This window comes from Phasianus colchicus, chromosome 16 (genome assembly GCF_987193195.1).
Source record: "Phasianus colchicus chromosome 16, bPhaCol1.hap1.1, whole genome shotgun sequence".
In the NCBI taxonomy this organism is placed as follows: Eukaryota; Metazoa; Chordata; class Aves; order Galliformes; family Phasianidae; genus Phasianus; species Phasianus colchicus.
Window position 1 is genome coordinate 13,404,362 of NC_143451.1, and position 17,722 is coordinate 13,422,083.

General features: G+C 49.1%; 4 protein-coding genes across 17 annotated transcripts in view; 2 read left to right on the top strand and 2 right to left on the bottom strand.

The window, feature by feature from the left end:
- Positions 1-1,548: 1,548 nt before the first annotated feature.
- Positions 1,549-4,916, bottom strand: LOC116237351 (oxidized purine nucleoside triphosphate hydrolase). Its single transcript, XM_031606460.2, has 4 exons — positions 3,799-4,916; positions 2,981-3,136; positions 2,116-2,261; positions 1,549-1,918 (listed from the first exon to the last, which is right to left on the bottom strand). The coding sequence occupies exons 2-4, from the start codon at positions 3,130-3,132 to the stop codon at positions 1,746-1,748; spliced, it is 471 nt and encodes a 156-aa protein (XP_031462320.2). The 5' UTR covers positions 3,133-3,136; positions 3,799-4,916; the 3' UTR covers positions 1,549-1,745.
- A 175-nt stretch (positions 4,917-5,091) lies between these two features.
- LOC149915775 (oxidized purine nucleoside triphosphate hydrolase-like) lies at positions 5,092-8,307 on the bottom strand. Its single transcript, XM_090151805.1, has 3 exons — positions 7,934-8,307; positions 5,659-5,804; positions 5,092-5,461 (listed from the first exon to the last, which is right to left on the bottom strand). Exons 1-3 carry the CDS (start codon positions 8,083-8,085, stop codon positions 5,289-5,291), a joined length of 471 nt encoding a protein of 156 aa, XP_090007931.1. The 5' UTR covers positions 8,086-8,307; the 3' UTR covers positions 5,092-5,288.
- MRM2 (mitochondrial rRNA methyltransferase 2) lies at positions 8,299-10,578 on the top strand. The gene is made up of 3 exons (XM_090151804.1): positions 8,299-8,376; positions 9,144-9,433; positions 9,802-10,578. The coding sequence occupies exons 1-3, from the start codon at positions 8,357-8,359 to the stop codon at positions 10,224-10,226; spliced, it is 735 nt and encodes a 244-aa protein (XP_090007930.1). The 5' UTR covers positions 8,299-8,356; the 3' UTR covers positions 10,227-10,578.
- A 776-nt stretch (positions 10,579-11,354) lies between these two features.
- Positions 11,355-17,722, top strand: part of MAD1L1 (mitotic arrest deficient 1 like 1) — a 322,269-nt gene continuing 315,901 nt past the window's right edge. For 8 of the 14 annotated variants that reach the window (XR_016471691.1, XR_016471690.1, XM_090151565.1 and 5 more), the window contains exons 1-6: positions 11,359-11,486; positions 12,919-13,072; positions 14,212-14,352; positions 16,054-16,233; positions 16,555-16,679; positions 17,333-17,414. Coding sequence is in view for 12 of the 14 variants with exons in the window: in XM_090151565.1 (XP_090007691.1) it covers positions 12,923-13,072; positions 14,212-14,352; positions 16,054-16,233; positions 16,555-16,679; positions 17,333-17,414 (678 nt within the window). In the remaining 2 variants the exon portion in view is untranslated. Of the gene's footprint in view, positions 11,487-12,918; positions 13,073-14,211; positions 14,353-16,053; positions 16,234-16,554; positions 16,680-17,332; positions 17,415-17,722 lie in introns of all 14 variants that reach the window. The other 6 variants (XM_090151563.1, XM_090151564.1, XM_090151560.1 and 3 more) reach the window with 5 other exon arrangements.

Genomic DNA, 17,722 nt, shown 5'->3' on the forward strand with positions numbered 1-17,722 from the left:
AGACTAATTCATGGTCTCCACTTTCTGCTGCTCCTAAAGGACAAACTACTACCTGGGGCTGTAAGCAGCCTCCTCACCTGCAGCACAAGAAACAGTCACTACTCGTGAGCGAAAACTCAGTGCTGGTGAAAGCACCTTCATAAAAGGATTGATTGCATAATAAATGCAAGTGCAGGCCTGAGCTGTGCTTGTTCTTTTCTTATCCACATTCCCAGAGCAAGAGAATGTAATTTGTTAGTTCCTGATTTACAGTTTCCACCAGGAAATAAATTGGGATAACATAAGAAGTTATCAGCTGCCAGTCACTCCCTTTTCTACCATGCAGTAAGGTTTTACATCCCATTACTAACAACCTTACCTCCTTGTGCTCACTTTCTCTCCCTTCTTTGCCTCAAGCCATTCTCTGAACTAGAACAGCCAGAAACTCATACAGCTATATCAGAAACACAGATGAGTATCAAAAGCTTTGTAAATAAGTCATTGTGCAGCACAAAAGGAAAAAAAAAAGTATAAGATAACTCCTATCCTTTAAGTCTGAGCTGTGGCTTATGGAGCAGATGAAGCAGGACATTTTTTTGTGTGTGATGTGAGTGATTCAGAATTGCAGGGAGGAGAGGAGAAAAAACAATCTTGTTCAGAGGGTATGAATTTTGCCTGCCCGGAATATCCTGTATCTTTGCTTTGCTCAAATAGCCTTATGTATGAAGCACTTTATCCAAATGCAGGAATTAAAGACCTTTACTACAGCTGGTAGACTGGAAATGTTTACAGAGCCTATATGACATTCCAAGATTCTGTTACATGTGTTTGTAAAAATGTTTAAAGAACACAAAAGACCTTCTATAAAGTTCCATATGTGATATTTCCAGCAGAGTGCTATGTGTATTTCACTGTCCACCATGCTGAGTTGGGCTGATCTGAGAGCTGTCAGCTCACAGGCTGCAGGCATGTGGCAGAGCCTGCAACTATGGGCGCACTGTGCTTGTAGCACAGAGTTGTTGAAAGGTGGGATTTTGTTCAGTGTATTTCTACCTGTCTGTATATCCAAGTTGACAGCAGGAACTCCACACTGAAAGCAGAGCTCAAGCAGGACATCTGCATCAGAAGTTGTTTTCTTGACTCGTACAACTTTATGCAAACCTAAGCTGAAGAATCTGAAGGGAGCTCTACCTGAGCTTCTCAAAGGGCTCTCACAGCACTTACCAAGCCTCACTTTCTCCTGGGAGGTAATGCTGAGTATGGGAACTACATTAAAAGCTGGTACAGAGAAGATGCTCAATAGCTTCTGCTACTAGCCTGAGAGAGACAGCCAATGTAGTATTTTTGTAAAAGGAAGCAGTCTCCAGAAAATCCCATCAACCATCTAGAAACATGGCAGCTGTTTACAATGGGAAAACACATGCTTTTGCTGAAAAATAATTAATTTTCTAAAGATGTTTCTAGCCATGATGAAAAAGTCAAATACATTAACAACATAAGAACTTCCTTTTAGCCCATTTCTCAAGAACTGTAATCAAGTAACTACTCAAGCATATCACAGTCAGGGACTTCACAACATGGAAATTCTTTCTATGTTTATTTCTGCTCTAAGAAACCCCCTTATTTTCCTTACTTCCCCAGGACCTGGCAGTCAGCCTCTTCTTGCTGGGGAGCTGAGAAAGGAGCCCCCTGGAAGCACTCGTGGTGTCCCAGCCCAATGTGGGCGGGCAGCAGCAGCACGAGGAATGAATGCTTCTGCCTTCCTCTTAAACTTCCTCCACTTCTTTCAGGGTGTGCTCCACAATGGTGTCTTGTCCTTGGAACTTAAAGTAGCCACGAAACAACTTTCTTTGAAACACCAAAGGGAACCAATAGACGTCATCTGGCCACATTTGTTTGAATGGCACCTCATCCATCTGAAACCACTGGGGCTGCATTTCTGTTGGGGGAAAAAAACAATTTTGTTTAAAATTTTCTCATGGATTTTTGCTGCCCAGAGTTTCACTGTGTCAACAAACAGCTTTGGGTTACAGCCCAGCTGCCTCCCTCCTCTGGAATTTCTGCAGGAACAGTTCTGCATTTATGTATGAGCAGTGCATTTCAAAAGCAAACACAGCAGCTCCACGAGTTACCCACCATCGCTCTCCTTTGGCTCTCCGTGAAACTGATCCGCTCGGAAAACGTGAACTTCCATCAGTTCAGCGTTGCCTATAAATTCAAAAGTGATCTGGCCCATCTTCTGCAAGGTGTCCACAGTCAGCCCGCTCTCTTCCTTGAGCCCCCTGCACAAGAAATAGACATAGTTACATGAAAGCAAGCAGTGGAAGAACAAAATTAGCTTTATACTACATTCAGAACTCCTCCAGTGAATTACAGCTGACAGTTGTGCCTGCAACAAAGCAGAGCTCTGGCTCACATCACACTGTGCAGCCCGCTGGCAGCAGACTGGAGCGATGTCAGACTGACTCACGAGTTGCTCAGTGCCCCATAGCGGCCAGTTTCTGCTCCTCAGAAATGCATTCCGTGTGAGAGAGAGGCTGAGAGACAAGTCTTTTAAGAGCAGTTTGTGAGACTTGCCAAGCAGCTCTTTTCAAGGCCTCACCATGCGTGGCCACTTGAAGCACTTCAAATCACTTTTTCTGTCTATGCCACACATTCATGGCTCCTCTTTTTTATTTTTTAAAAACCTGCTGATAAGAGGCCTCGAAACTTCTCCTGGTTATTCTACAGTACAAAGGTAAGGGAATCTCTGAATTACCTTCAGATAATAATTAATGATTAATGTAGTTGCACATTTGGCAGAAACCCAACAATTGCAAAACAGAAATGATTTTTAAGGCTCCGGCTTTCTCTGGCATCAGTTTCATGGGTCCCATCCTTCAAAACTGTACTGCAGTCTGATGCCTTAGCTAATTCTGGTTGATGTTCCTGGAAAACGATGCCTAAAACAGAGGCGGTTTTCAACCTCCCCGTCTGCCCCTCTCCCAGGGCCGGGCCTCACCTGCGCGCAGCATCCTCGATGCTCTCCCCCGGCTGCACGATTCCTCCAAAGCCGTTCCACAGCCCGGCCCCGAACCCGCTCTTCTTCTTCCCCAGGAGGACGCGGGGCGGCTGCACCACCAGCACGAGGGTGAAGAGCCTGGAGGCGGACATGGCGCTGCGCCGTGCGGGGCGCATGAGGGCAGCGCTCGGGCGGAGGAGCCGCGGGGCGCAGCGAAGCCCCTCCGCACAGCACGGGGCGCCTCACGCACCGCCGCCCCATCGCAGACCCTCCCGCCCTTCTCCTTCCACGGTCTCCGTATCCTTTCCGTTCTCCCGCTCCGATCCCGGCTCATCCCGCAGCTCGTCCGCCGCAGCTCCGCCCTCAGCTCCGCCCCAGCGCGGGGCGGGAGGCGGCGGCCGCCACGGCGTGGTGCAGGGAAAGGGGAGCCGGGCTCGGGGCTGCCGTCCTTCCGCCCTGGGGGCTGTGAGACCCGTCCCGTGGTGACCGGCACTGAACTGCCAGAGCGGGGCGGCTGGGGGTCGGGCGGTGCGCGCTGCTGGAGCTCAGGGAGCGCTTGGACACCGCTGACAGCCATAGGGTTAGGCTGTGCCTTGTGGGTCTTTCCAGCACGGGACGGACCGCGTTTCCTTAATGTAGGCTTCTGGTATGATCGGCCCAGCTCCCCTTCCCCGTAAAACGATGGTCCTCGGCTTTTAAAGCCGTTCACGGATAACTAATGTCAGGTCACTGAAGCAGTAAGACTGCTTCTCCAGAATTCCTGACAGTACTCAGCAATGCCCTACAAGAAGCACTAATTGTAAAAAGGAAAAACTCACCCCACCGGTGATGAGGGACTCCTCACTACGGAACGCTCCTGCACAGAAAATGACCTTCGTCCGCACAGCGCTCAGATCCGCCCTCAAATGAGCGCAGGCTGGGCTGGGCGCAGGGACGGCTCTGCACGGCCACGTGGAGCACAGCTGGAAGCTGCACATCTGAAAGCTTCACACCTGTCCTGCCTGGGCCGAACGTCCCTACAGGTGATCGGGCATGCTTACATCTCTGACACAGCGCTCGGGGTCGGTGAGGAGCGTGAGCTGGCTGTGAGGTCGCAGCCCAGCGCCCTGCTGGCACACCGGCTGCGCAGCCCCGTGGCACGGCTGGCGGACGCGTTAGGGTTTGTTCGCAGCACCAGGTGCCCATGTGAACAGCAAACACCTGAGGATTGCTGCAGAGCTCCAGCAGTGAGATCCTCCTTCTTGCCCCTTGTTCAGGGGGTAACCGGTGAGGTGTTGATCCTCATTATGGCTCTTCTGGCCGTAAATGGAGCAGGGAACTGAAGAGCCTGTGAGTCTCTGAAGTTGTGAGGCTTTTGTTGAGCGCGGTGACAGCTGGGGGAGCCGTGTTCGGGGTAGAAATGAATCGGTGCTTCAGAAACCTGTGCAGCGGCCGTGCACGATCTGACCGTCACCTTTCTCCTTGGGCAGCTGTCAGTGTTTGCTGAGCCTTCCTCTGCCCGCTGTCGCCACGCAGCCGTGCCGCGGTCCGGACATCGCCGCTTCACCGCGGCTCTGCGGCGCACCCCGCTCACACGAGCCGTGTTGGCTCAGGCAGCGCAGGGCAGCGGCTGGTGCGGGCCTCCAAGCGGGGGCCGTGGTGGATCGCTGCCCGTCTCGGTTTGTTTTTTTTTGGCGGGTTGCTGCGTTTCAACTGCACACACGCTGAGGCACGGATCTCTACGCCCGACGTGCCGGAGGCGGCTCGGCAGCTTCACCGCAGCGGCACGACCCGGGGACGCGCGCTGTCGCTGCGATCCGCGCGGAGCATTACGGTAGGAACAAGAGCTGCGCGCCTCGTGCCGTCATTACGGCGTGGCGGGCCGCTCTCCTCGCGAGAGCTGGGCGCGAGTTCGCGTGAGATCTCGGCGGCGGGGCGAGGAGGGAGATCCAAGCGGGGCAGCGGCGGTGAGTGCGGGCGGGAGGGGGAGCGGCGGGGAGGCGGCGTGCAGCGCTGTGCCCGGGGATCCCGCGCCGCACCGCCCGCTGCAGCCCGCCTCCGCCGTTTGGCCTCACCCGTGGCTGAGTGGGTTGGGCGGGCAGTGCCCGCTAAAGCACATCATAGTCAGGGACTTCACAACATGGAAATTCTTTCTATGTTTATTTCTGCTCTAAGAAACCCCCTTATTTTCCTTACTTCCCCAGGACCTGGCAGTCAGCCTCTTCTTGCTGGGGAGCTGAGAAAGGAGCCCCCTGGAAGCACTCGTGGTGTCCCAGCCCAATGTGGGCGGGCAGCAGCAGCACGAGGAATGAATGCTTCTGCCTTCCTCTTAAACTTCCTCCACTTCTTTCAGGGTGTGCTCCACAATGGTGTCTTGTCCTTGGAACTTAAAGTAGCCACGAAACAACTTTCTTTGAAGCACCAAAGGGAACCAATAGACGTCATCCGGCCACATTTGTTTGAATGGCACCTCATCCAGTTGAAACCACTGGGGCTGCATTTCTGTTGGGGGGAAAAAACAATTTTGTTTAAAATTTTCTCATGGATTTTTGCTGCCCGGAGTGTCACTGTGTCAACAAACAGCTTTGGGTTACAGCCCAGCTGCCTCCTTCCTCTGGAATTTCTGCAGGAACAGTTCTGCATTTATGTATGAGCAGTGCATTTCAAAAGCAAACACAGCAGCTCCACGAGTTACCCACCATCGCTCTCCTTTGGCTCTCCGTGAAACTGATCCGCTCGGAAAACGTGAACTTCCATCAGTTCAGTGTTGCCTATAAATTCAAAAGTGATCTGGCCCATCTTCTGCAAGGTGTCCACAGTCAGCCCGCTCTCTTCCAGGAGCTCCCTATACAAAAAACAGGCGTTTTTATAGGAAAGCAAGCAGTGGGAGAACAAAAAGCAGCCATTCACTTTACACTACATTCAGAACTCATCCTGTGCCTGCAACAAAGCAGAGCTCTGGCTCACATCACACTGTGTAGCCCACTGGCACCAGACTGGAGCGATGTCAGACTGACTCATGAGTTGCTCAGTGTGCTATAGAGGGCAGTGGGAAAGTACTCTGTTAGAGGGGGAGGATTCACCAACAAAGATGACCTGGAGGGCTTACATTCCATGCAAGAGGATAGTATTTCCTGAGGTTACTTAAAAATGGGCTATCACAAAAGAAAAAAAGAAATATAAAGCCTCGTTTCACAGGCTGTGGTAAAGGTCCAATAAGCAAAACACTGCTGTGGTTTATTCAATAATATATCTGTGAGCTGTTGGGCTCTGGATATAGTAAATAGAAACATTACAGTGGATAGAAAACTGGAGAAATGGCACTAGCTGCAAGCTTTCCTTACAAGATGTGACTCAATAGCTGTGAGTGCCCAGGTGCCCGTGGGAACATGATGGACTCGGTGGAGCACAGTGATCATTCAGGGAACTCTGTTCACATTGCAGCTTAATACCTAGCAGTCCAGTCTATAAAGATTAACTTCAGGTTACACCACTGCAACACCAGCTGAGGCAACCACAGCCTAACACCTCAAATCCTGCCACAGAGCAGAGTGCTGTGGTGAAGTTTTACTCGGGCTGCACGACACCTCCTGGAGGAGAGCTGAACCCACTCTTGTCCCAGGGCCAGCAGCCCTGTGCTGGTGCAGCTCCCAGTCAGGAAGGAGGGCAGTGTGCCCAGCTGGCCCTGCCTCTGGGGACTGCTTTCTCCTCAGCTGATCTGAGCAGGAGTCAGGGGTATATTCTGCACTCAATTCCAATGAGCTGTGAAGAAACAGGTCGTTTCCAACCTTGTGATTCTATGATATGAAGTTCTATGATATGAAACGGCTGCAGAGTGGACTGTGTCACAGTCTGCAGCAGCAGGCGTTGTTTCTGCTGTGTCACATTGCACTGAGCTTGCTGGAACATCCACCACATGGCATCTCGTGGGAATTACAGCTCCAGTTTTTAACCCCAAGCCAGCACAGATAAATACACGTGTGAGAAATCAAATTCTGAATTAATCAAGTCGTTTCACACCATACTCATTGATGACATGAGCAAACGAAGGCCTGATTTAAGTAGTCATTCTCCCACCATCCATTCGGGGATGATAAATTGTACGTACAGACACGATGTAAGCACCAGCTACATTAACCTGGTGCTCCGCTGCACGCAGATCAGGGGAGAAGAGGCCTCTTTTCCCCTGATGAGCTCACTCACCACACAGCCCCGGCGGTTGCACTGACACAGCTGAGGAAACCGATCAGTGCAAAAGCTGTTAGCAATCTGTAGAGCAACACTAAACTTCCTGCAGGTGCAAAGGTAAATTTGGGGATAGATCAAGGAGGTAGCAAAGCACGGCTTTGTATCTGCAAAGCTCGTGTAAACAAAAAGGTAGAATCTGCTGTTTCATTTCAGTGACTAAAATGAAGAAAGTCCTGCAGTGAACCACTGCTGTCCAAACCCTGGAGTGGCAGAATTCTGTTCCTGAATTCAGTGCCCGCATGCAGTGAAACAGTTTCTACAGTGCCGTTCATAAGGCACCTCCAAGTGAAATGTCTAGTATTCTGTCACGAAGTTCTACTCACAGAGTACTATAAGTGGAATTCAGCATCTTTAAGGCAGCAGCAGCCCGCTGCCGTAAGCTGCAACGCCGCTATACGGCCAAAGGAGAACGGCGCACCTACAGGAACATCGCAAGAGCCCCTGCTCTCTGCTCGAGCAATAGGTGTCAGTGGGCCGGGAGAGCGGCAGCAGGATGCTCGCGAGCTGCGGTTACCCGACTGGAAGACGCTCGGAGGTTTGCAGCAGCCAAGTGATGGGGAGCCGCGCTGCTCCTTCACACATCCGTGCCGCGCTCCTTCCTGCACACAGGCGGCTCAGCACCGCCGTTACGGACCACTCCTGCAGGCGGCACGGCGCTTACGGGGCTGCTACGGAGCCGCAGGAGCGCCCAGCTCCCTCCGCCCCTCTCCCAGGGCCGGGCCTCACCTGCGCGCCGCATCCTCGATGCTCTCCCCCGGCTGCACTTTTCCTCCAAAGCCGTTCCACAGCCCGGCCCCGAACCCGCGTTTCTTCATGCCCAGGAGGACGCGGGGCGGCTGCACCACCAGCACGAGGGTGAAGAGCCTGGAGGCGGACATGGCGCCGTACCCGAGGGCAGCGCTCGGGCGGAGGAGGTGCAGCGGAGCCCCTCCGCACAGCACGGGGCGCCTCACGCACCGCCGCCCCGTCACAGACCCTCCAGCTCGCCGCTCCCACCGCTCTCCCTTCACCTTCCCGTATCCCCTCGCTCCCGGCCCTGCCCCAACACCACAGTTTCCCCTTCCCCCGCGCCCGGCTCTTCCCGCGCCTCATCCGCCGCGGCTCCGCCCTCAGCTCCGCCCCAGCGCGGGGCGGGAGGCGGCGGCCGCCATGGCGTGGTGCGGGGCGCGGTGCGTGGCGGGGAGCGGGAAGCGGGGCTGCCGTCCCTCCGCCCTGCGAGCTGCGGGGCCCGTCCCTTGGTGACCGGCACCGTGGCCCGGGGAAACGGCGCGGAGCTGCCAGGGGAGGGGCGGCTGGGGGTCGGGGAAGGGCGGTGAGCACGGCAAGCACGGCCCGATCTGCCGGAGCTCAGGGAGCGCTGGGACGGCTGTCAGCCATGGGGGTTGGTGGTACAGCGTGGGTCCGCGATCTGACTGCCCGTATGAGCACTGCAATTCCCCTTCCTCTTAAAACGACGGATCCTCGGCTTTAAAAGCCTTTCACAGGAAGGCGGCGTTCGGGCATGCTTACATCTCTGACACAGCGCTCGGGGTCGGTGAGGAGCGTGAGCTGGCTGTGAGGTCGCAGCCCAGCGCCCTGCTGGCACACCGGCTGCGCAGCCCCGTGGCACGGCTGGCGGACGCGTTAGGGTTTGTTCGCAGCACCAGGTGCCCATGTCAACAGCAAACACCTGAGGAGAGCTGCAGAGCTCCAGCAGTGAGATCCTCCTTCTTGCCCCTTGTTCAGGGGGTAACCGGTGAGGTGTTGATCCTCATTATGGCTCTTCTGGCTGTAAATGGAGCAGGGAACTGAAGAGGCCGTGAGTCTGAAGTTGTGAGGCTTTTGTTGAGCGCGGTGACAGCTGGGGGAGCCGTGTTCGGGGTAGAAATGAATCGGTGCTTCAGAAACCTGTGCAGCGGCCGTGCACGATCTGACCGTCACCTTTCTCCTTGGGCAGCTGTCAGTGTTTGCTGAGCCTTCCTCTGCGGCGCAGCTGTCTGCACAGCACAGTGAAGCTCCTGAAGAAGAAAACTGCCGCAGAGAACTGGTGGCTGGAGCGGCAGTTGAGGGATCCCTTTGTCAAGGCAGCGAAACAGCAGCATTACCGTTGCCGGAGTGCCTTCAAGTTACTGGAGATAGATGACAGGCTTCATATTCTCCGCCCAGGACTTTCTGTTCTTGACTGTGGAGCAGCACCTGGTGCTTGGAGTCAGGTTGCTGTAGAGAGGGTCAATGCCTTAGGCACTGGTGAGTGCACATTTTTGGTGTTCAGGACGGGGTGTGGTTGGTGTGTTTTGAGGCACTCATAAGGAAAAGCATGATCTTGTGTTGGATTATACTGCCAGCTCTGCAAAAACAAAAAAACAAAAAAACCCCCCAAAAACGCAATAGGTTTACCTCTTGCCTATCTGATGTAACTGGGTTTTAACATTGTAAATGCTTTGACTAGTAGCAGACCATATTGTTGCATGCAGCAAACCATTTATGGAAGGGCAGGAAGACTGTTTGTGGCAGGCGATGATAACTTTTTGTTTACTGAATATAATGGAGTTCATGTGTATGCAAATTGTCTTCAACCATAAGAATTCAATGTGATGTTCATTCTTACAACCTAGATCCTGCTGCCCCCACTGGCTTCGTCATTGGAGTTGACCTCCTACGGATTTCCCCGCTGGAAGGCGCAGTCTTCTTGTCACAGGCTGACATTACAGACCCAAGCACACAAAGGGCAATTCAGAATCTGCTTCCTGCAGAGAAGGTGGATGTTATCTTGAGCGACATGGCACCTAATGCAACAGGCATTAAGGAGTTGGATCATCAGAAGTTGATCAGTTTGTGTTTAGGCCTTGTGAATCTGTCACAAAGTATTTTAAAGCCAAAAGGAACAATACTGTGTAAATTCTGGGATGGACATGAGTCCCGTGTTCTTCAAAACAAATTGAAGGAACAATTCCAAGATGTGAGAACTATAAAGCCTCAGGCCAGTCGGAAGGACTCATCTGAATCTTACTACTTGGCAAGATTGTACAAAGGGAAATGAAAGCTGGGAAATGCAGATTATCAAACAGGTGATCAGAGACAGACTGGAAATCTGAATTTGGCATGTGTTTAAAGAAAACTCCCAGCATGAAGATCCCCAGCTTGAACTATGAGATTGCTGAGAACAACCTCAGAAATCTGCTGCAATTCTCACAGAGTACATCATGCTTTTCAAATAGGAAAATAAAACCAGGGTGCTGCCCCACTGTGTTTATCCACTAATTGCACAAGCAGAGACATCCAATCTAGCTTCACACCTGTGGAGAAAACAGTTGGGAATGGAGAGGAATAATCTGAAAGGCAACCTCTGGGGCTGTTGTAATGGAAATGAAAATAAAGCAGTGATTACATGAGTTCTTAATGTGTACTTGAAAATCATTGCATTTCTAATGCTGTCAGATTTGAGACTAACCATAAAGGCGCTTGTCAGAACGAGAGGGGTTGGCTGGGGGGGGTTGAGCCAGTTTATTTCCTCTTCATCTTTCCTAAAAGCTGATGTAATTTATTAGCACACATCAAAACAGCGTTTTTGTGCACGTCAGAATCTGCGTTGTCACATACAGTCTCCAGTGCAGACATTTCAAATGTCTGGCTCTGGCCGTGGAGTATTCAGCTGATGGCTTTGTTGCATTTCCTAAAGATACAGCTTATATTTAGAAATCACTGCTTCGCTGTGCTCATAAATCCAGTGACAGCAGGGCAGCATCGCCGCAGCTGAGATAATTCCTGCCTGTGTTCTCAGTAATGTTTTATGGCTGACCAGTAATGTTTATTAGGCAAAATGACAAGATTTTCCTAGAGCTCAGACAGGTAGAACTGCTGATAGAATGTGATTGAGTTGCCAGAGTTGTTTATAAAAATAGATTTGGCCACTGCCTTATCTGGAAGCGACGACTCCTGCACTGAACAGCGCTGTTATCGGGCTGGCTGTGCCATGGGTTGTAAAAGGGGATGACAGCACTATCTCTTTAGGCTTCCACATCTTCCTCGTCATAAATATGCCATTTTGAACGGCTCACAGATTTATCAGATGGTAACTACTGTGAACTTCCGTTCTTAATTTTCACACGATCGCCAGCGGGCCCGGCCCAGCCCGGCCTGCCGCTGCGATCCGCGCGGAGCATTACGGTAGGAACAAGAGCTGCGCGCCTCGTGCCGTCATTACGGCGTGGCGGGCCGCTCTCCTCGCGAGAGCTGGGCGCGAGTTCGCGTGAGATCTCGGCGGCGGGGCGAGGAGGGAGATCCAAGCGGGGCAGCGGCGGTGAGTGCGGGCGGGAGGGGGAGCGGCGGGGAGGCGGCGTGCAGCGCTGTGCCCGGGGATCCCGCGCCGCACCGCCCGCTGCAGCCCGCCTCCGCCGTTTGGCCTCAACCGTGGCTGAACGCGGCGCTATGGCAGCGAGTAGGGCGGGCAAAGCCGCGTCCCCGTGCTCCCGTCCCGTGAGCGCAGAGCACGGCTGTGCCCCGCTCTGCCGTCTCGCGGTCGGAGCCCCGCGCTGCCCGTCCTTCGGCTGCTCGCGCCGCGGTGGGGCTGGGCGTTGCTGTGGGGCGCTGAACGAAGCAGGAATAAAACAAAAAGCAGGGAAACAGGGCGTGCCTGACTTGTTTGTTGGTGCTGCCCCTGTTCTCCCTGCGCCTGGTTTGAGATCGGTTTGCTGGAAGCCGCTCACCTGTTGGCAGTGTTGTCTTACCGTGCGCGGTAATGCAGCGCTTGTTTCTAATAAACGTTTTCGTTTGGGTTTTGATTGACCTCTTCCCAGCGTGCTTCTCTTGTCTCGGCTCCTGGTGATGGTGCGAGTCCAAAGAGTGTTACTGCTGTGAGTGCGTGGGTCAGCCCTGAGCCCGGGCTGCTGCTGTAAGCCTGTGCGCGTGTCCCGTGCCTTTCCTGGCCCTGAGCCTCCTTTGGTGCTCGTGGGACCTGCAGGGCTCAGAGGAATTCACTTAAAGCTTCCCCAAGCATTCTGGGAGCGCCTTGCCAGCCTCCCTGACCTCCAGCTTTGATGCGTTTTTGGCCATTTAGTACTATTGCAAATCTGAAGGAAGATTTTGCAAAAACTTCTGCATGAACGAGGAGCTACATCTCGCTAATGGAAGCGGTCTGTCAGAGGGGTGAGACGTGGAAGTTAAATACCAAAGCGCTGTTTGGAAACCAGAATCAGGCTGCATACAAGGTAGAGCTTGCTACCCATGTGGGATGAATTCTCTTCCTGCCTCAGCCCTTCTTTTGTTTGGGGGCAGGGTAAGAAGTTCTTTTTGTGTGATGTGCTGCAGAGCTTCTGTCCTGTGGTGTTAACCTGTATCCCTGAGTTGATCCTGATTACAGAGGAAGGAAGAACTCATTTTGGTGTAATTTAAGGCAAATTCTGTCTGCAGATTAACTTGCAGAGATTCAGGGGAATGTATCTAAATAAAAGCAAACCATTTTGGTTATAACGCTAAAGAGAGAACAGGCTTTTTTGCCTCAATTCCTCATTCCAGAGATCTACAACTTCTGCCTCAGTTGTGTGGTGTTTTCTGGTTGAGGTGACCCCAGCAGTGGCAGGCAGGTTACATTCTGTGCTGTGTAAAATGGAAGATATTGCATTTTGTGTTATTTTAGGGCAGCACTGCCTTTTTTTTTTTTTTTTTTTAGTAGAGCATCAGTATACTTCAGATTGCTCTGGATGCTTCACTGATAACTTTTTGTGTATTTCCAGAGCTATGGAGGACTTGGAAGATAATACCACTGTCTTCTCCACCCTGAGATCCTTCAACAACTTCATTTCACAGCGTATGGAGGGGGTGTCCGGGCAGGCTGTGCCAGCATCATCTCAGAGCTCCTTGCAGATTCAGTACCAGCAGAGGGTGCAGGTGAGGTGTCCTCAGCATGCTGGTGCCTGCAGCATCTCTTCTGTATGGCTGTAGCCTCCTTTGCGTTCTAAGCATCAGGGTTATTTCATGAAGATAAGACCATTCTTTATAAAATTGCTATTCATGCATGCTCAGTAACAGAGATTTGTTTTCTGACAGTGTTCTGGAATCTTTATACTTGTTAATGTATTTCCAGTAAGTCACTTATTTACCTTAAATTTTCCTTGCATGGACACATGGAAGAGACTTGCTATGGCTTCAGCGTGCCAGTCAGTTGGGATTTCTTATCTGCCTCTCTCTGTATCCCCAGGTCATCTTGACTTTTCCTGCAAGCTGCATTTTGCTCTTACGGCATGTAATAAGTTGACATCTTGCATTGTAAGCCCTATTATGCTGCAGTAAAGTTTCTGTGTGTTGATATGATTTCTAAGTAAGGCTTTAAATGTAGTATGATCTTACTGTCTTCTTAACATAAAACTGCTTTACATTTGGAATATTAAAAGTACTGAAAAAATGTGTGGATTTTTTTTGTCAGTGGTGCATCTCTGGTTGCACATCACCTCCACCAATGATGTGTCAAATGTACATTGCTTAGAAGGGAGGTATTCTTGTAATATTGTGTGTGTTGTAATTTAATCTAAAGTGTCATATTGTAGCAGGTCACAGAAAAAAGAAAATGCATTATTTTGCTCCACGCTTACACTTAATTGGGTGCCTGATCTCTGCTTATTGGTAGCTGCTGTTAATTTTATAATGCTTGGGGAGTTTTTTGTAATTTGTAATTTTGTAATTAACTTTTTTTAGATAGAGAAGTACATTTTGTCAGATAAAGTACCTCTAGAGATGAAATGAGAAATTCAGTATGAAACTCTGAATTGCAATTCAGAACTTACATTCACATCCTTCCAGCTAACTCTGCTTTGATTCAGTTGCCTGGCCGTGTAGTTGAGCTCTTGGCCTTGGCTTCCTGATCTGCGGCTGGTGTAAGAGGACAAGCTCAACAAATGTGGTGACAGTTGCCTTTTAGTTTGTGAAATGCTATGCAACTATCAGCTGGGTAGTACAGAATAGAAGGTAACAGTATTATTGCAGCACCGTTAATGATGTGCACTGTCTCTTTTCACATATGAACTGGGCAGTTGGAAGAACAAGCTGGGCAGATCCATTCCAAATCGCAGCTCCTGCAGGTGGAACGGGAGAAGATGCAGATGGAGCTTAGCCACAAACGAGCTCGCATTGAGCTGGAGAAGGCAGCTAACACAAATGCCAGAAACTACGAGGTAAGTAGGACAACTGTAGACGGACAGCTGTAGTTGTCGCGGGTCTGAGTTAGAACATATGTGGTGTATCTATGTTGATGTTTTAGTTTAGATCAGGGAAATGCTTCTGGCTGTTCTCACGTGCTTGCTTTGGTTTGCAGTGCTGTGTCTCAGGATGTGTATACCAGACTCTTTTTGGATGAAACTAAACTAAAAGATGCAGTCCAGGAGCAAGTGCTCTCCAGCTGCTAATAAGCACTCAGTCTTCAGAGCAAGATTTGAGCTCATCTGTAGTAAAGACTTCTAAAGGGCATATGGTGTGCATGCATTGTGCTACTTGCTGATGTGCACAGATCCTGTGTGAATGTCAGAACATTGTTTGCTCCATGAGCAGTCTGATCTGATCACTAGATCTTGTTAACGTAGCATTGGAATTGTCATGGGTAGCAATAACAAAAAGGGATTTGTTCTTTGTTTCCCCTGGAAATATTTAAGTGCTTTTTTTCTCCTAAATGTATTTAAACTTTTGCTGGCACAATGGCAAGTATTTAGTTTCTGTGGCTGTAATTTAATTGGAATGGCAGCAGTGCCAGCCATACACTGTCACACAAGAGAGCTTTCATTGATAAGACTGTGAGCCTCACTCGGGGACTAATAGCTTTTCTTGGTTTCTGATTTTATGCCCATATATGTTTGCTTAGCTTTGTCACTGAAAGTGGCAGTAGAGCTCTGGGCTCTGTATGATAATAAATGTCTTATGTGCAGCTGATTATTTAAAATGACTTCTTTTAAGTGTGTTTTGTTTTGTTTTAAGAGTGTTGGGTGATGGATTTGGTGTGTGGTTGTGAAATAGTGGGTCAGTGACTCAAGTCTTCATTCCTGTTGAAGTCAGGTGATCTAGGATTAAGCCATGAAGCGTTCAAACTGGAATCTAGCTGAGTCAGTCTCAGAAACCCTTGAAATACTAGTGCTGAAAAGGGAGCAGCACTAATCCAGTGCTGTGGTAATCACCCTGCTCAGATTCTGTCTTTTTTTTGAGTTGTGAATGAAGGTTTTAGGAAGCTCATGCTGCTTTGCATAATCCTTACTTACTATGTAAATCCATGTCTCGATTTGCTTTGATTAGCAAAGCAATTTACTACAGATTTTTCAAATAAGCATTAATCAATTTGTGGTAGGAGAAAACTGAGAAGGTGTATGAAAGATTGTCAGAGTGCAAAAACGTTTGTTATGTTCATTGATTATACTTTGCATTTAAGCCTGCTTGCTTTTCCATTCAATAGCTTCATACAACTGCCAGAAGTTGCAGAGGAAAGTTTGTCTTACTGACCCAACTGTTGAGCTCTGAGGTTCTGAAAGTACACTTGCTACGTGTGGCTGAATTTTAAATCAGAGCATCAAATGTTTTCATCTTTGATCTGCTGTGGAGAGTGCAGTGGAGTCTGTGAGGTCATGTCTGCATTCCAGGATTCATGCCTCTAACAGAGGGAGCAATAGTTTCCTAGCTTTGTTGCTGCCAGTAGTTCCTTGCCATTGAGCTGTTGGTCCTGTCCTTGCTAGTGGAAGGGTTAAAGGCCATAGGTGTTGGTAACATGGCTTTGTGGTGATGCTGTGGTGACCACAGTTACAAGGAGCAGAGGTGAGGGAGGCAAAAAGAACTTCACCTTTGTGCTGGTTTTCTGTGTCTTTTCATGTTCTTTGTTTGTTTTTTTTCTTTGCAAGCGAGAGGCTGACCGTAACCAGGAGCTGCTCACACGCATAAAGCAGTACCAGGAAAGGGAAACGGAAGCTGAAAATAAACTGAAGGAACAAATGGAGATGAACAAATCCTATAAGAAGAGTATGGAGACAATGAGTAAAAAACTGCAAGAGAAGGAGAGCAAATTAGCTGAAGCTAATGAAGTAAGGACAGAATAACTTTCTTATCCATTTATAGATTCTGGTGACTTTGCAGGTCTTGTGAATGGAAAAAAATGGCCTTTTTGATTTACAAAAAAAAAGAAAGTGTATTGCTAGATGTCAGATCACATAACTTTGAATAAAGAGTGCAGGAAGTGAGGGAGGAGATATTAAGATGAAAATTGTTCAGGGGCACTGGGGGGGTTGTAGTGTGGATGAGACTGAAGTTACATACAGTTCATTCTTTGGAATCATTAGTTGGATGTGACTTCTGTGTGTTACAATCCATAATCTCCAGTTTATTCTTTATTCCCACTAATGCAGACAATCACTATATTAAAAGGGAAAATATCTGAGCTACAATGGAATATAATGAATCAAGAGATGCAGATGACAAGCCAAGACTCGCAGAAGCAAGAGCTGATGGAACAGCTGGATGTTCAACATAAGTAAGCAGAAGATGAATAACTATGAGGAGAAAAAAGCAAGCAAAACTTCAGTCTTATGCAGCTGTTGTCACTCAAAAACCTTTCAACGCTGTTTGATTTCCACTCTTCAAAGGGATTCTTTGAACTGGATGTGCAGGTTATAAGTGTTGTTTGAAAGTAGCTCTTAGGAGAATTTTATTTGTACCTTGAGGAAAAAAATACTCAAGTTTAAAATCTCTCTCAGTGATGTTTCATGTTCATGCTGGAGAGTTAACAGAAGGCAGGTGGGTGGCAAAGGCTGATCTGAATTTTATAGACTGAACAGAAGAAAAATATCAAGCCGTAAATCATAGGTGAGGGGTACTTGACAGATGAGTGTGTTTTTCTTTGCTCTCCTTGGTTTTCCTTATTTACTGTGTGTAAATATTTATTGATTTCAGAATAAAAGAGGCTTGACTTCTTTGAATATTTCTCAAGGTGCATCTTTTTAGTGAAGAAATTGGTATTTTTTGTCTCTGAATTACAGGAAGATTGAGTGTGAGGTGATCTTAGATAACTGTGCCATATACTTTGTTAATGATATTTGGAATTGTTTGTGTCACTGATACAGTGCATGTGTCTTTTTCTGGTACATTTTTCCTGGGTGCTAAGTCCCTCTTGTCTGTGTCTAATAGGAAATGGCAAGAGGCTACTCAGCAAATCCAGACATTGCAAGCAAGCCAGTCCCTACTGGCAGAATATGAGCAGAAGATTAAGGTAAGACACTGGGGTCTGTATAAACCTTGTTTTGATTTTCTTTAAAAATTTCTTCAATGTCAGAACAGAAGTATTCTGGATGAATGCTCTGTTTGATCTTGAGATCAGTTCATTAATATTCTAGAGCAACCTGGGTGTTTTTTTTTTTTTTTTTTTTTTTTTTTTTTGCCCCCCTGCTCAAATGCTGGAGAATAATCCTAGCAGCTATAGTTTCTGCTTCCCGGAAAATCCTTTCTCTGGAGTTGGGGTTAGCTCTTTTTATAAACTGTGATTACTTGCAAAGCTTTCAGAATCACAATAAAATGTAA

Coding starts and splice junctions, on each gene's coding strand:
- LOC116237351 (XM_031606460.2), bottom strand. CDS start 3,132: ATGTCCGCCTCCAGGCTCTTCACCCTCGTGCTGGTGGTGCAGCCGCCC. Junction 2,262..2,980: donor ATCGAGGATGCTGCGCGCAG/GTGAGGCCCGGC, acceptor TTTCTTGTGCAG/GGGGCTCAAGGAAGAGAGCG. Junction 1,919..2,115: donor AGAGCCAAAGGAGAGCGATG/GTGGGTAACTCG, acceptor TTCCCCCAACAG/AAATGCAGCCCCAGTGGTTT.
- LOC149915775 (XM_090151805.1), bottom strand. CDS start 8,085: ATGTCCGCCTCCAGGCTCTTCACCCTCGTGCTGGTGGTGCAGCCGCCC. Junction 5,805..7,933: donor ATCGAGGATGCGGCGCGCAG/GTGAGGCCCGGC, acceptor TTTTTTGTATAG/GGAGCTCCTGGAAGAGAGCG. Junction 5,462..5,658: donor AGAGCCAAAGGAGAGCGATG/GTGGGTAACTCG, acceptor TCCCCCCAACAG/AAATGCAGCCCCAGTGGTTT.
- MRM2 (XM_090151804.1), top strand. CDS start 8,357: ATGGCGTGGTGCGGGGCGCG. Junction 8,377..9,143: donor ATGGCGTGGTGCGGGGCGCG/GTGCGTGGCGGG, acceptor CTCCTTGGGCAG/CTGTCAGTGTTTGCTGAGCC. Junction 9,434..9,801: donor GGTCAATGCCTTAGGCACTG/GTGAGTGCACAT, acceptor CTTACAACCTAG/ATCCTGCTGCCCCCACTGGC.